This window comes from Fistularia commersonii, chromosome 4 (genome assembly GCF_037954325.1).
Source record: "Fistularia commersonii isolate RoL2024-O1a breed Wild chromosome 4, RoL_Fcom_v1.0, whole genome shotgun sequence".
NCBI lineage: Eukaryota > Metazoa > Chordata > Actinopteri > Syngnathiformes > Fistulariidae > Fistularia > Fistularia commersonii.
In genome coordinates, this window is record NC_141287.1 from 5,415,514 (window position 1) to 5,431,061 (window position 15,548).

At 40.3% G+C, this 15,548-nt stretch overlaps 1 protein-coding gene across 1 annotated transcript; it reads left to right on the forward strand.

Moving 5' to 3' along the window:
• The first annotated feature begins 328 nt into the window (after positions 1-328).
• Positions 329-12,679, forward strand: epsti1 (epithelial stromal interaction 1). Its single transcript, XM_086144848.1, has 10 exons — positions 329-531; positions 1,652-1,710; positions 1,797-1,880; positions 1,997-2,070; positions 2,343-2,426; positions 5,262-5,335; positions 6,168-6,252; positions 8,895-8,956; positions 10,379-10,566; positions 12,455-12,679. Exons 1-10 carry the CDS (start codon positions 401-403, stop codon positions 12,589-12,591), a joined length of 978 nt encoding a protein of 325 aa, XP_086000974.1. The 5' UTR covers positions 329-400; the 3' UTR covers positions 12,592-12,679.
• The last annotated feature ends 2,869 nt before the right edge of the window (positions 12,680-15,548 follow it).

Consider the following 15,548-nt stretch of genomic DNA (forward strand, 5'->3'; position numbering starts at 1 on the left):
TTGCTATTCAGTGCGATTTGTCAATGTTTTCTCAACTCATCACTGGCTTCTCTGCAACAAAACCAAAATCAATCATTTATTTTGTACACGGTGCCACTTATTACTGCTCCAAGGCCTTTACACAGTTATAGGATATGTATACATAAAACGATAAATTAATGGAAGTTGTCCAATGTTTTGCTGATTGTTAACCGATTTTGCCAATAATAAAGTGACATTTGGCATGAAAATTAAAGATGTGTAATTTTACAATTCTATTTGGGAGATTAATTTTACTCTGAATTAATCCCCACCCCTAACCATCTCCATATACAGTCACCCGGGGAGTCCACCTTTCCATAGAGCTGCATGCTTTAGCTCTCCACAGATCCTGAGGAGTGTGAGGCGGTTCTCTGACTCCATGGATCCCACTAAAAACACCGCCGGACTCGGTGCCGACCCTGACAGCAGGTCGGAAAAAAATACATTGTATCCGAACAGAAATGGAGAAGACGGTGGAAATCCAAAAGTGACAGATAGACCAGTTCGTTTGTGAGTAACCCAAGTAATGCGTTACAATGTTGTGCACCTGGTGTTTTGTTTATGAAGCTTTCAAAATGAGTGTGTTAATTAGGAAATTGCTTTGTTAACTCCTAATATACGTTACCTGCCATCTGACTTTTCGTTGAGACATAACCGTCTGGTTATATTCCTGAAACACAATATTTATGTGTTATTGTAGCTGCGTTTAGGTTTCGTTTTCGTTTCATGTTAGGGAGCTGTGCGGATGCCTTCCATGCACATCGGAAATTCTAGGTGTCACCACGAACAGAGACTTTTACTTCTGAAAAAAATTGAAACGACGACATTTACTTAACACGCTTGTGCCATAACCAACTAAATATGATTTTGTTCTAGTTATCTAAGCATGCATTTAATATTCTGTTAATACAAGTATATAGAAAGTACTGTGTAAATCAGCCCAAAGGTTTGAATATTGGCTTTTCAGACGGTAAGTGAAAGCAACACTGCCACAGCCAATCATCTGAATTAATAATATTAATATTATTTTGTATTAATTAAGTCAAATCAACTTTATTGTAAATACTGCCATATGTTGCACACATACAGCGAATTAAAATAGCGTTTCTCGAGACCCAAAAAGCATACGTTTTTTTTTTTGCAAAAATCATAAATAGTACCACAGATAACAGCAAGTTACAATGTGTTAGCAAGGTTATTGAAACAAAAAGTAAAGGTGTATGTGTTTTTTTTAAAGTGACAGCAGTTAAAATAGGGCAGGTGCAGAGATTAACAGTTTTTAAACCATACAATCTAATAAAGTATGTGATGGATATATTGATTGATTGATTGGTTGATTGATTCGTTGGCTGATCTATCAATGAATAAGTCCTTGTAGTCTTCCTTTATAAACAGGAATAACAATATTGTTGCTTTGTTACAGGCACAGATTTCATTAATTTTCAGTAATTCTTTAATACCCATTAGATATGGTCAAGTTCAATACTAGACAATATTTTGTCATCGTATCTACACACCATGAAACATCTGGACAATAAAAATGAGTAACAAAGACTCTTCATACCAAGATTTCTGCCCCAGAAGTAGTTGTTGGTGGAATTCAATTTTTCTCTGTCTGTTCTTATCACAGCACCGAAGGATTCACCATGACACCACCAAATGAATCTCGTCATAAGGCACTGAAAATGGGTACGTTTGATGCTGCGGTGAATTATATTGTCTGTGTGCCGCCCCTTAGCTGATCACCCAACATTTTTTTTTTGTTGTTGTCACAGTGGCTCAGAAAGAGGAGGAGAAACTTCAGCAGTTGAAAGACGCACGTAGAGTCCCTTCCGTTAACCTTCCACCCGAAAGACTCGGTAAATTATCACTTCAGTCCAAGCATCAATGTCATGTTTAACTTCCGAAATCTGAATTTTTGTCCTTGGAGCAGCATGCACTTGCTTATGAAAAATACTAATATGTTGCTTTCCAGGGGGTATGATAACACTGGCCGAAGCCAGACAGAAACAGTTTGCAGACTCACGCAGCTTAAAACTGAAGAAGAAGGTAAGTAGATACATGTAATATATTTTTTACAAGTTAAAGTGTAGTAGTAGGAGAAAACAAAAAGAAAAATACAACACACGAGGCATTTCAGCACCAGGCTTCCTCCAGGGAAACTCCATGTCCGGTTAATTTCCGTCTCGTCTTGCATCTTTCCAAGGAAACAAAAACGTTAATATTTTTTTTAATTCTGATGTTCTGTTGTGCTTTTCAATTTTTTTGGTTATATATGCGACCGTTGCATGGAAACGTGTCCTCTGACCATCTGTATCAAGATCGCAAAAGAAGATTCGGACATGATGAGGAGACAGAATGAGGAGGAGGAACTTCAGCACATGAAGGCCAAACAGAGGGAGAAGGTGAGATGAGGTGAAAAAAGTCAAGGTGCGATTTCTGTGTTTAGTTAAAGTGACAGGAGAAGTTTACTTATTTTTGCAGGAGTCACAGTTCTCCTGATCTATTTGCATTTCAGGGGATCAAAATTCACGCAGAGGGCTTGCTTATCAACTGCAGACTTCCCTGTCGGGGGCGAGAGTGTAGAGTACTAACAGAAACAGCAACGAAGTACCAATGAGGAGGCCTATACGTTTTAACAGGATGAGAGATACATGGCTTTAGAAATGTTGAAATTAAAAAATGATGAATAAGGAAATTTTTTTTTTTTTTTGGTGCTTGAAACCAACTCATATAAACATGTTTAATCAAGTTTTCTTTAAGATTAAGTCTGCCTGCACTCAGCAGAAAACAATATCATCTGAAGCCTCTAGATGTCAGTAGAGACAAGGATCCGCCAATTCGTGAGTTCAAGTCTCAGCATCACAAGCCTAGCAGCTACCTGTCCAACGGCCACAATCAATTAAACAGGCCTTAAGTAACAAACAAGATTTATTTTAACTATGATGTGAAATTCGTTGTACACGCCTTCGCATCGTTTGTCACAAATGGGTGTCACTTATTTTTATCTCGAATAAACACGCTGTCTCCTATCGCGGCAGAATTGACAATATTTCAGCAAGGAAGTGGAATGGAGGATTTCTTTTGGCTTTCTGTATGGTATTCCTTTCTCAGGGACTTCCAACGTTTTCCTTCAAAACATTTTATAAGTGGGCCATCCCTCCCAGCATGCTGCCGTCCAGACTCACAATCTGTGGCTCCAGTGATTCTTAAAATCCGGCATTTCATCATCAGCGATGTCTGGGAAAATTTGGCAAATAGGTTTTGATTTCCTGGAGCTGCCGTCAGTGATTTTACTGACATGCAAAAAAAAAAAAACAATAAGCTGTAGCCTTTTCAATAGAACTTCCTTGCTACAAGTTGATGACTTATTTCAACGTGATGGGCACAAATTCATTCAACGTCAACAGGAGAGCCTGCTGAACCTCACAGTAAAACTTCCAGTCCCCATCTTGGCCTTTGGTTCTCGGCCCAATACTTGACTTCACTCGCTTTAGATATATAGATATATTAGATAAATATTTTCAAAAATGCTTGGCATCCATACATCCATGCTTTCTGTGCGCACAGTGACATTTTCAGCCTCGCATTTGCTATCTTTTGCCTCTCCTGACCTCGGCCCTCCTTGCCTACATTGATACTGCTCCCTCATCATATTTAATTTCTGAATTATCTGAAACTTGCTATATTTGAAAGACATAGTATAGTATTACTATATTTTGAAAGCAACGGCATGCAGTGGGTTTATCATCAATTACATTTGCTCGAAGAAATATGGCGTGAAAAATGATACTCAAAGCAATTTGCTCTATGGTATAGTTATTACCGCTCTACAAAGTTTGTACCCGATCGGTTAGATAGTGTCAAGTAACTAGCAGCCCAAACTTTGATATAACATTTTTGAAGAAATGACCCGACTCAAGTTGAAAAAAATGTTAGTGCTTGCTTTCAGGGGCGAAACTTAGAACCATATCAGGACGGGTGTATAACTTCTTGGTGGTCTGAATGTTGCTTGCTGACAGAATCATGTCTTTTTTAATAGTGATAATCATATTAAACTGTGTGATCTAATTAACAAGTCTCTATATAACTTTTAAGTTCACTTCATCTTGACGTTGTGAGACTTAGTCACTTCTGCCGGCGCAAATAAAACAAGATGCGTCTGGTTCCCAGGCTATTTACCTGCCTTTTTGTTGCCAGTTTGGCTATCAAATGATTACAACGTGCCGAGAAAAACACAATAAACATTATAAAAACGATGCTGCCGTCGGCTGAGGTTTAAAAAGCTGCCTAATCATAAAGCAACGGGGGTGAGAGCGGAAGATTGAAAAGGAGTGAAAATTACAAGGAAAAGATGGAGGACGCCTAGTGTTGACCGCACTGGGAAATTTTGCGTAGGTTCAAAACCATCGATAATAGGCTTTTAAATGGCAGAACATCTCAGTTTTGAACATATAATGTGCTTTGCTGAAAGTAGCCATACCTGTCACAATGCATTAAGTACAGCACTTAAAATGTGAATAGAAGAATACTTTGACCTTTTACTTCGGTTTGAATCATCGGCACATCAAACAGAAAAAGGAGGTCGTATAAATGTGTCAATATTATTTCAAACGCGAGTAGACACTCATTCAGAGGACTTTATGAATCCCGTAACTTTTTTTGTTGTTGTTCTAGTAACATATTGGCTTCTCTTCTCATGGATTTTTTTTTTTGGAGATGTATTAATAAAATCAACGGTTTACGGTTAAAATAGCACAATTCCCTCAACCAAGGTTTCATACCCGTGTATTTTTGTCCCGTTTTTTTGATTCATTTTAACAAAATTAAAAAAAAAAAAAAGAAAACTTGAAAAATTTCCCAGAACGTAACTGTTTTGTCTTTTTCGTGTATTGCTAGGATAGGATAGTCAGTTGTAATCATAAATACAGTTGCAGGTATTCTGTGATTCCATTACATTACAGTGAAGCCTATAATTCTATATAACGGGCATTAAGTTGTCGGTAAACTGAGTATTTTACACAGTTATGGAATGTTTTTAATCCAGTAAGAAAGAAAACGATTGATCACGAACAGGAGTCTTGCAGAAATCCTTCCTGCACTTTTTCCTCGATTTCTGTCATATTTTAGTTATGTGTTAAAATTAGATGACCAACTTCTCGGTCGTTCTTTTTCCCATCCCCGCTAATTTGACACCTGCACTGTCCGATGCAATGAGATCTTCTTCTGGTTCCCCGCAGGCTGAGCAGCTGGAGGAGAGGAAGCTGCAGGAGGAGCGGGAGAGGAAGGATCGACTTCATCAGCATCACCTCAGGTCTGAACTGGACGATAACCTCAGCATCTAACCCTTGCCTCCATTTATCCCCGTGCCGTTTTGTGTTATCGATCTTCCGTGGATCAGCCAACACCATCGACTGACTCAATGGGCCGTGTAAAGGCTGTTTAAACCTCAGCACAACAATCAGTCATTGGATCCTGGGCTGAATAAAAAAACTCTATTAGTCATAATAAAGGAGAAATATAAAGCCTCACGACACCGGTGCATGTATGAAAGAAGATGAGAAAGATGCAGGTTTTGAAGAGGATTGATGTAAATTGATACAATTGAGGCGAAGTAAACTTGCCGCTATGGAGATGCTGATATCTGATCTTGTAATGCGGTGGTTGTTTTAAAAAGTCAGTTCACTTAGACTTGCAAAGTTATGCACTTGAAAGCAGACGGGCCAATATATTATTCAGTGTATCAGGACTCTGTTGATATGAACCCCCTATTGTCAACATAGAGTTCTAGAACTGTATTCTGTCAATTTTCCAGGCAGTCATGATGAAGACTAGAAACATTCAGCTCCCGAGGGAGCGCGCTTGTCAAGTAGCATCACAAAAGAAACAAAGAACCCGACTGAACCTGATGCGAAAATGAGGATATTAGCCATGTGGTGTCAGACAGTGCGGAGAAACGGATGCTTGCGAACACTGAGAGCGGTGTCAGAGAGGGACAAACAAACTTGGTCAACCTTGTGGGACTGGCAGAATCCCAGGCCTGCGGAGTGTTTCTAGAGTAAACAGATATTCCTTCAGACTTTTTCATGCATGTACTTTTCAGGGGCCTGTGTTTTTGAAATGCGTAATATGTACATTTATTGCAGGACGACTGACAAATTTCTGCAGAGGTTTGAGGCCAGAGTCCCCAGTGAGCTGCCGTCCAGCAGCGTCCGTCACATGTCATCTTGGGTAAACCAGAAAACTCTAAACATGTGTGTCTCCATGTGCGTTTGCACATGTTCGGTCCATGCGTTAACGCATCCGTGCGTGTGTGTGGATGCAGCCCGTCTGTGACGCAGGGTCTCTGGGTTCAGCGTTCCGCAACTGCGGCTGCGGGGTCAGAGTCTTAACCGCTATGGGAATTCACACCAATGCATTGGCCTTTGAAAGCTGTTTTCAGAGCAAACACGTTTGGGTGCAGGGTTTTCATCATCCTGGGGGCTATTGGGGTGGCCCAGAGGTTATGAAGCGGAATCCGGTGGGTCAGGTGGGATTACGAGCCCAATTCCCCCGCAGTTAATCTCCTGGCGAAAAGGGAGTGTGTCTCCACTCCGCCGCCCTGCGTCGTCAGTCTGCCCCTTTCGTTCCCTTTTTTTGTTTTTTCTGGGCCCGCTTTTTTTTTCTCTCTCTCTCTCTTTTCTCTGACTCTCTTCCCCTCTCCCCTCGCTTCCTGTCTTGGCTTTCACGGGAGGGAATACGTCGCAGACTCGCAGAGTTCAAGGGACTTCCCAGGGTTCACAGTGAGCGGGGAGACACAGACACAACAGGATAGCGAGAAGTCTGCGAGACAGAAGGGAGTGGAGGAACCTGCACTTGTAAAAGTACCTGGCAGGAAGCCGAGCTAACCAGTAACCAATCACTCGGTCCAGTTAGTGAAAGTGGCAAACATTTGTGTTTAATGTAAATAAATGTCTCTTTAGCCAATGGTTACTGGGGCTATTTGCTGCCGTAAATCTCACGTTGAATAAAGTAAGTAAACCGCGAGCCTCACTTTTTTTTTTTCTTTTTCCTGCAAACCATATATTTATTAGAAAATGTTGACAGCTTCTGTCTGAATGTCAGACAAGGTGCTAATACAATCTGCTCTTCCCACCCATCCGACCGTCAGCGAGGGTCGTTCATAGGAGAGAGCAGGCAGGAAACATATTGTTTTCTTCTTCGAGTTTATTACGTGGCGACTGACAACATACTTAAAACCCCGCAGTCAGCTCTTTCAGTTGACAGGCGTGATGTTTTCTTTTGGCTCTCCCCTCACTCACGCACATTTATTTCTTTCTGTTTTGCGCAAACGGGCCTGATCTAAATCTTTCACTGGGTTAGATCGGTTGTGAGAGGAGGAGGCAGGAACCTCGGAGGCACGTTTTTTTTTCTTTTTTTTTTTTTTTTGTTTTACAAAAAAAAAGAAAACAGTCACTTACAGTAATAAATTTGTTACAGGTTGACACCCACAGGTCAAAATGGTCTAAATGGATCCAGTGACACCAGGGTCACAGACAGTGAAGACGCCCCTCTCCTCCTGTCTTCTAATCTAATATCATCTCATCCTGCCTCATTTCATCCCTTCTCCCCTTGCGTCTCCTCTCCTCTTCTCTCTCCAGACTCTCCCAGGCTGCAGGGCTGTCAGATAGACACCTCAGATTAGGAGATGAAAGCTAACGGCTGCAGAGCTCAAAAAGTCAAACTTTTTGATGTGGCTTCGCCTGGGACTCAGGGATCTGTTGATTTTGCTGTAATAGCTTTAGTAGACAAACTGATCCCTTCGTTATATCTTGTATTGTTGCGTGTGTGCATGTGTGTGTGTGGTTGTGTTCCATTTAATGTTAAACTCTTTTGATGGGAGCTCGCAGATCAGATGGGTAGTATGTCCTTTTGTGTTTTGTGATCTTGCAAACGTAGAAACATACATTTTCAGGCGTGCATACATTTTAGGAAACAAGTATTAGATAGACATTCAACCATCTATAACTCCAAATCTAATTCCAGCTGACAAAATTGTGTCGATCCAAAATTCATCACTAGCTAAGGGAAACGTTAAATGAAACCACAAATTGCAATAGAAATATCATTTTTGTAATTTCAGCATCCTAGTGTACATTCATTATACATTTGTGTTGCTACCTTTGTTCAGTTTAGACCACTTGGTCCCCTGAAAACACAGGAGCCCAAACATAGTATGATGTGTCACTATCAGACTCATAGTGGTTGTATAATAATACTAACAAATAAGTGCAGGTATTCCTACACACACACACCACACACACACACATACTGTATATATGTATAAACAGTATACATACACATGCCAGTCTTGCATGTCAGTGTAAAATGACATTGTCATTCCCGGTGATATTCTTATGTTGGCTAAGTGCTTAAAAACAAGATTCACCCTCTCCAAATAACTGAAATTCAGAGGTGGCCAAAAAACTGTTGAGACGCCAGCAGATGATACTGTGGTATTTCTGCTCAGCTTCAAGCAGTGATGTCTGCAACTGGGTTTGGCATAGAACAGTTGTGAAATTGAGAAGATTGCTGTCAGTAATACTGTCCTTGCTAAATACCTAAAAGCACCGGATGTTATATAAAACTAGAGTAAATGCAGCCATACAATTACCCATCATGTTTTCCCATTTACCTGTAGTGTTGCTGTCAAAGTTCTTGGGTGAATGAAAAACAATTTTGAATATAGAAGAAAAAAGGAAACTATCTTACACATCTGATGGGCTGAAGGTTGCATTGTTTCTGTTAATCTTATTAACGGTCAGTTGATGTTGAACTCTTAAGATTTAAGTTTTGGCATTTTTATTTCATGTTGTTTATTTCTCCATATTCAGAATATGAACATCGATAGCAATCTGAAGGAAACGGTGAAAGACCAATTCCTGGATTCCAGAAGGTATGTAAAACATTCCCATAATAATTTTATCAGCGACATTAGCTCTGTTTTTGAGGTTGCAGCAACAGAATAGACGTTTCTTTAGTTGCCTTACAAGTAGATCAAAACTCCACTAATCCTGACATTCACAAACAAACAAAAAAAACAGTTGGTCTGCTACAACTAGCTAAAGGCCTACCAGTCTTGCCATTCATGAGTCCAGTTGTAGACATTAAACATCTGTGGAGATCCTAGGATATCTATGGCTTGATAAAACCGAGGTTGATATTTTCCTGCCTGGATGCAGCTCCAACAGAGAATGCTCTTTTTTTATAGTTGTGAGAAACATCAGCCTTAGCGTTTATTCTGGTAAAACCTTGTCATGACTAATCAACAGATAGAAAATTTTTTGTTGAATTCCCACCTCTTTGAGGTAGACTCCTTTGTCTTGATGGATAGTTGTCATAAGGTCTGTTTCTTTACATTGTGGGGTGTTCCACAAGGGTCAATTATTGCACCTCCGCTAGTTATGTTTTTTTTTGTTTTGTTTTTTTTGTTTTTTTTCAGGGTTTACATGTCAAATTTTCCCCTAAAAAGGATAATCTCTATTCAAAAGATTACTAATGACTCAAATGTCACCAAATGATAATATTTCAGTTGGCTGCTTGGAAAAACAAATCAGACAGTCGAGTATTGGCTCCAAAACCTCCCTCGTTTGGATGAGAAAAAGATGTGATGTCATTATGTTTAATGTAATGGAAAAATTACTTGAAGTCTACAATTATATCATTTTCTGTTATGAATTTGTAAGAAGCACTGGAGCTGTGTAATTTTCACTTTCGACGTTTGTTTCAGCAGTCATATCTTTAGCAAAATCAGCCTTCTACTGTCTTAAAATACCTCGAGGATCTGAGACATGTTGATACGATCCAGAGGAAACCTTGACTCATGTTCAGCAGGCCAACGGGTTCTTAAAACTGTTCACAGATCTGTGAAGAGAGCAGTTACACATGTTTCAGCTGTAACAGGATGCTGCTGCCAGGGTTATTACTAAATTAAAAAAAAAAAATCCTCAAGCACATCACTACTATTTATACCAGTACCAGTGAGTGCCCATTAGTTTTGAAGAATATATCCTACAAATTTGACAAGCATATTACAGGCCTTTATATTTGAGACCGCTTTCGATTTGTATCACTGGCAACATTAAGTTTGTACTCCCAAAAATGTACTGGTAACTGTGTTTGTACTTGGATTTTTTTATGGTTTTACTGTTTTTACGACATGCATTTTTTTACTACATCTGACTTGTTGAACTGTATTTGGTTGTTGAAGTTGAATTGCAAAGAATTTCACCCTAAAATCAAGATTTCCTTTTCTTTTTTCCGATTCATGAGAGAAAACATCCCTGTCATTGCGGTTTGATTCCTGGTATTTTCGCAGTGCCAACACGAACTTCCTGGTCAAACCTTCGGAACCACAGTGTGATGGCATTCGTGAGACCGAGCACTCGAGTCCGTTCTTTGCAGATTTCACCGACCAGCCATTCAGATCACCTGAAAGTTCACAACCCCAACCTCACCTGGAACCGGGTCCAAAACTTAGCCGCATCTCCGAGAAAGCAGAGACCGGTGAGTTTGGATCGGTGAATAACTTAGAGTAAGTGCGCAGTTTCTCACGCCTTTTTTAGTCCGCTGTTTGACCAAACTTAAATCATACATGTTAGAATAGTTTACCACCTCATCCTTTCTCAGAGGGCAATGATTGTTTGTTTAGTCTGAGTTAAATCAAACCTTTATATACTGCAGAAGTGTAGGCATGAAGTTATGCATTTGATTCTGTAACGCCCCTCATACAGCTCTTGCGTGTGTGTGTGTGTGTGTGTGTGTGTGTGTGTGTGTGTCTATAGATACATAAGAAACTCGGGGTGTATTCATATCTCATATACATTCAGGGATAAGAGTTTGCAGCCAGGACCTTGCTGAGCATTAAAGTCTCAGACCAACACAAGCAATGATTTCATGCAAGCCAGACTGAGCATTCAGCCAAACACACCAAACAACGTGACCGCACCCTTTTAAAACTGGTTTGGATTAACATTCTGGGATTGATACCTGACTGCTTAATTCGAAAAAAAAAAAAAAAAAAGGAACTGCTGCTTAAAACCAGAGGGAGAAAAAGCAGAAAAAAAGGAAAAGGAATAGCGCTATTCACAACACATAGTTGCTACTGTTCCTATTAGAGACCAAGCAGTAAATCGCAAATCAGTTTTGGTAAAATGCAAAGAGATAGTTTGGCTTTTTGGATTACCATCTTTTAATAAATCAAATGTTATTAGTACCCTGCGGCAAAAACAGCATTTTTTTCAAGACATCAATAATAGCAAATGATGCTATTATTTTCCGTGGAAGTTAAATGGTCATGTCGTAAAACCAAAATTGTACAAAACCAAAAATGGATCAATAACAATAAATTCAAGAACCTAGGTTACATGTCAAACCCAAACAAAGTTGAATTTTATTCTTGCTGTTTTCTGAAAATCATCCAATCCAATAATCAATATGCTTAAGAACCTATGATGGGTCAATTCTGACGTGACGAGACTTCAGCTCTCTATTCTTGGCTGCAATAAAATTCACATTTCCTTTTTTATGTATTCTGTCATGACAGGCAGGCTCTTAACTGAACCTTTGGATCAACAACTCCTTCCCACAAGCTATTATGCGCCGAAAAATATTCTCAATCACAGTCACAGTTCAAATTTGGTGAAACGAAAGAAAACAAGATATTGAAGGAGTACATGATGCATCAGTCATTCAATATTCAATATGATACACATCTTAACTCAAAGTCCATTTTTTTTAATCCTTGGTATGCCCGTTTGAGGACCAGCTATGGCAGGTCAAAGTCAACAGCCTGAGCTCGAGGACCAAATATTTCAAACCCACAGCCCTGGCGCTGCCTTTCTGGCCACAATTCTGCATGTCTCAATCCCACAGCATCCTCAAACCATGTTAGGTTGCATCTATGAGCAGTCTATATTTTCCCAGTGCACTGATGAGATCTTTCCACTCTCTCATTATCTGCCTAAGCCAATCTCCTGCCTGAGCGGGTGATGGCCATCCCTCACTGTAGCCCAGATTTTTTTTTTCTTAATTTAATTGTCTGGATCCAGAACTCAACAACCCTATGGCAGCGAGAAGCACCTAGATTCAGTGTGGGAAGTTGTAGAGAACCAATGTCACACTTGTCAAGCAGATGACAGGAGGTTTGGGCGCTCACTCTGGAAGCAAACTTCTCGCTCTCTTTCTTACCACACATTTTGGGAAAAAGTTTTTGGAGGATTTCCCCATATGCATTCCTTGTCGATTGCCTGTGTACACGTTTCACAAAACAGTGTTAGCAGCTCGCCCGCAAAAAGAAATGACACGATGGGATAGCAATAGATTGAACTTAACATTGTTTGTCAGGATATTTAAGATACATTATTGGGATCATTTCTTCTTGTGTGCCTTGCAGACTCAAATCCTGACTGTGACCGACCCTTGGTGAACCTGATGAGAGCCTTTCCAGACTGTAGCATAGACTTCTTAAAGGACATCCTGGATCAGTGCAGTGGTGATCAAGTGCAGGCCTACGCGCTCCTCAACATTTGAACGTCAACAATCTTAATTAAATGTAAATGAAGCGTGCACTTCTCATAAACAGGAAACGGATGCTGACGGTGCAGTCAGTCGCAGCATACCATTCATCGCTGGATGTTTGTTATTATTATTATCATTATTATTATCTGCCTGTGTTCACACATGAGTCACGTCAGGTCATCCGCCCCGACGCGGAGCTGATTTGATGTTTGTTTTCCTCTGTTTGGTTTAAGGTCAATATCATGACTCATAATCTTCAGATCATATTTGCGGGTCTTAATTAATTCAGCGTGTGCTGTTGGAAGGGAGCTCGACCCAAGTGCACGATGCTTTTTGTTTATTTCATAATCACAGTCATATGGAACGTGTCTATCGCTAGATTCTTCATGGTACCAGGACACCGTCAGATTGGGTTTTTCAGGTGAAACCCTTTGATTTACGTTTAAAAGTCTGAAAAAATCTGATAAAACCATCTGTTATCAACCTGCAGCTCAGTATCAGCAGTATACAGAATCACTCCCTCTATGGGTGTCCAAGTGGGCAGTGGGCAAAGATCACAAAAATGCCAGGTGTCTGATGCTGCAGACCTGCTTACTGGATAAGCAGAAATGCACAAGAAGAGGTATTTTCTCAGTCGGGGATTCCAAATCCCCTATCTATCTATCAATCAATCAATCCAGCAAAGGAATCTCAATTTACGAAATAAACGTTTTCCCTCATATATCTGCGCTCCACATGTACGGTATGCATAGTTTGACATTTTCCTCATCAGGGTCCAATGGTGACTTCATTCTGCCAAATCTCTGGCTTGACGGAATGATTATAATATATTTCTGTTGCTGGTGATTTACATTTAGCTGTTAAGTAATGGCTACAATAAATTAGCGTTGCTTGATTAAAGCAATGAACCAAGTAAACACTCTAACGTAAGGTCTCTGAAATCATCAGATGCGTTGGTGTTGTCCCATGTGATCAGACCCTGGATTGCATCCGAGTGGCCTGGGTTCCCCTCTTGAGCTGACGCCTAAGACATCCGTTACTTTTGCTGTTGGCACCTGGTAATGGAGTCTGTCAAATGCACAGTTGCCTGTTGCTCTGCACAGACTTTTCTTGCCCAACTGAACACTCAGGTTCTCCTCCATCTGCCCTTCTCGGGATATCTCGGTGACGCAAATGCAGTCTCTGTAGTGGTTTCAGGTTTCAGGTTAAATATGAGTTTGTGATTTCAAATGGCTGGCCATGATCTGAAGATAACAGTTTTGATGAGAAAACAATAAATCAGGAACCGGAGTGCAATATCGCAACTGCGGAGTGTTTTTCTTCAGAGACAGAGGCAATAATGGATTAGCCACTTGAATATGCCACTGTTCTTTATGCATCAAGCTTGGGTGTCTGATAGATTCAGTCTGTGTTTTCTTATAAACCTTTTTTCTCCCTTTTTTTGCAAAAGGTCACACTTTGACGTATCTTTCCTCCTCAAATTACTATTTACATGCCATTTCTCAATGGAACACATTGATGCACGCACCTTCTCTTCGCCTTCCTGGAACTTAACCCTATAGTTCAGTCTTCTGGCTCCATGCTTCTTCATTAGGACATTCCTTGGGCAAGAGAAAGATTGTGCTGCGTGAGATATATATTCAAATCAATTTGAGATTCATGGAAATATCCTCATAACATATCTGCGTTTCCTCCTGATGATAGATGAGCTAGTGAAAGAACATTACAACAAGAGAAGGAAACACATGCAAATTGTTGTGCAAATGAGTTTGCTGAAGCTTGGGCTAAAACATCTTTGAACCTCATAATTGGGGATTATATTGGACATGTGGGGGACAGGAGGAGCCAGGATTCAAACCACTGACTCTACACTTGGAATTTTCTCTGAATGCATCAATACTCACATTCTTTAAGCTCTTCAGTTAATCCCACAACACTGCCAAAGCATTCTGCACTTTACTGTCAGCTCGCAAATTATCAACACATTACTTACATTCTGATTACTTACTTAAACACTGCATTACTACATCATTGTCGCAAATAAACTTTCAGCAGTATAAAAACACTTTCGATGCATTACATGACAAATCAGAGGACTATAAATACATCGAGATAAATATTTGGTTTGGATAGCGGTGATGGCCAATATTAGAAAGTTAGGCTTCACCCATAATGATATATTTCCACTTTAAAACAAATCATTTTTGCAGGAGTTATATTCACACACTATTAAACCCAACATGTGAAACCTAATGACCTTCGCTGTCACTGTTTTATTCGTAAATCTGGTTAAGTCGCAGGTTGGATAGAAACAATAATTGACTTGGCATGTGCCTTAGCATGTGCCGTGGGAGAAAACCAGGATTTGTTGCACAAGGTCAACTTTTCGACCCCTAAGCGGGAGACCTCTATTTTGAATGTGATTTTAGTGAATATTGACATCCAAGTAATAAAAATTCACAATGTTTATGAGCATGTTAAAAGAATGATTTTTCTTTGCACTGCCATATCCACCTTCTGCCGCTTATCATGTATTCAAGATCGTGCGGAATGCCGGAGGGTATCCCAGCTGTCATGGGGCGAGGGGCGGGGTTCACCCTGGACTGATCACCAGTCCACAGGGCCACGTACAAAGACAGACAACGTTCCTTCACTCATTCAGGGCAATTTTCCCAATTTTTACCTGCTGCATGTTTTCTAATGTGGGAGGAATGGGAATGGAGTATGGTGCTGAGGACACATCCGTGAGAAGTGCCCGTGTTCATGATGATGCCGGCTCAGGTCCTATTTCTTATCCTGACAGACCGGTGTCTGCCAGTCAGGAAGTCCAGGAGCCAGTCACAGAGGGTGGGGTCCAGGCCAAGGGTGGAAATTTTGTGTTTGAGTTTGTGAGGTATGACCGTGTTGAATGCAGAACTGTAGTCAACAGAGATTATCCGGATGTAGGAGTCTTTGCTTCCTAGGTGGGT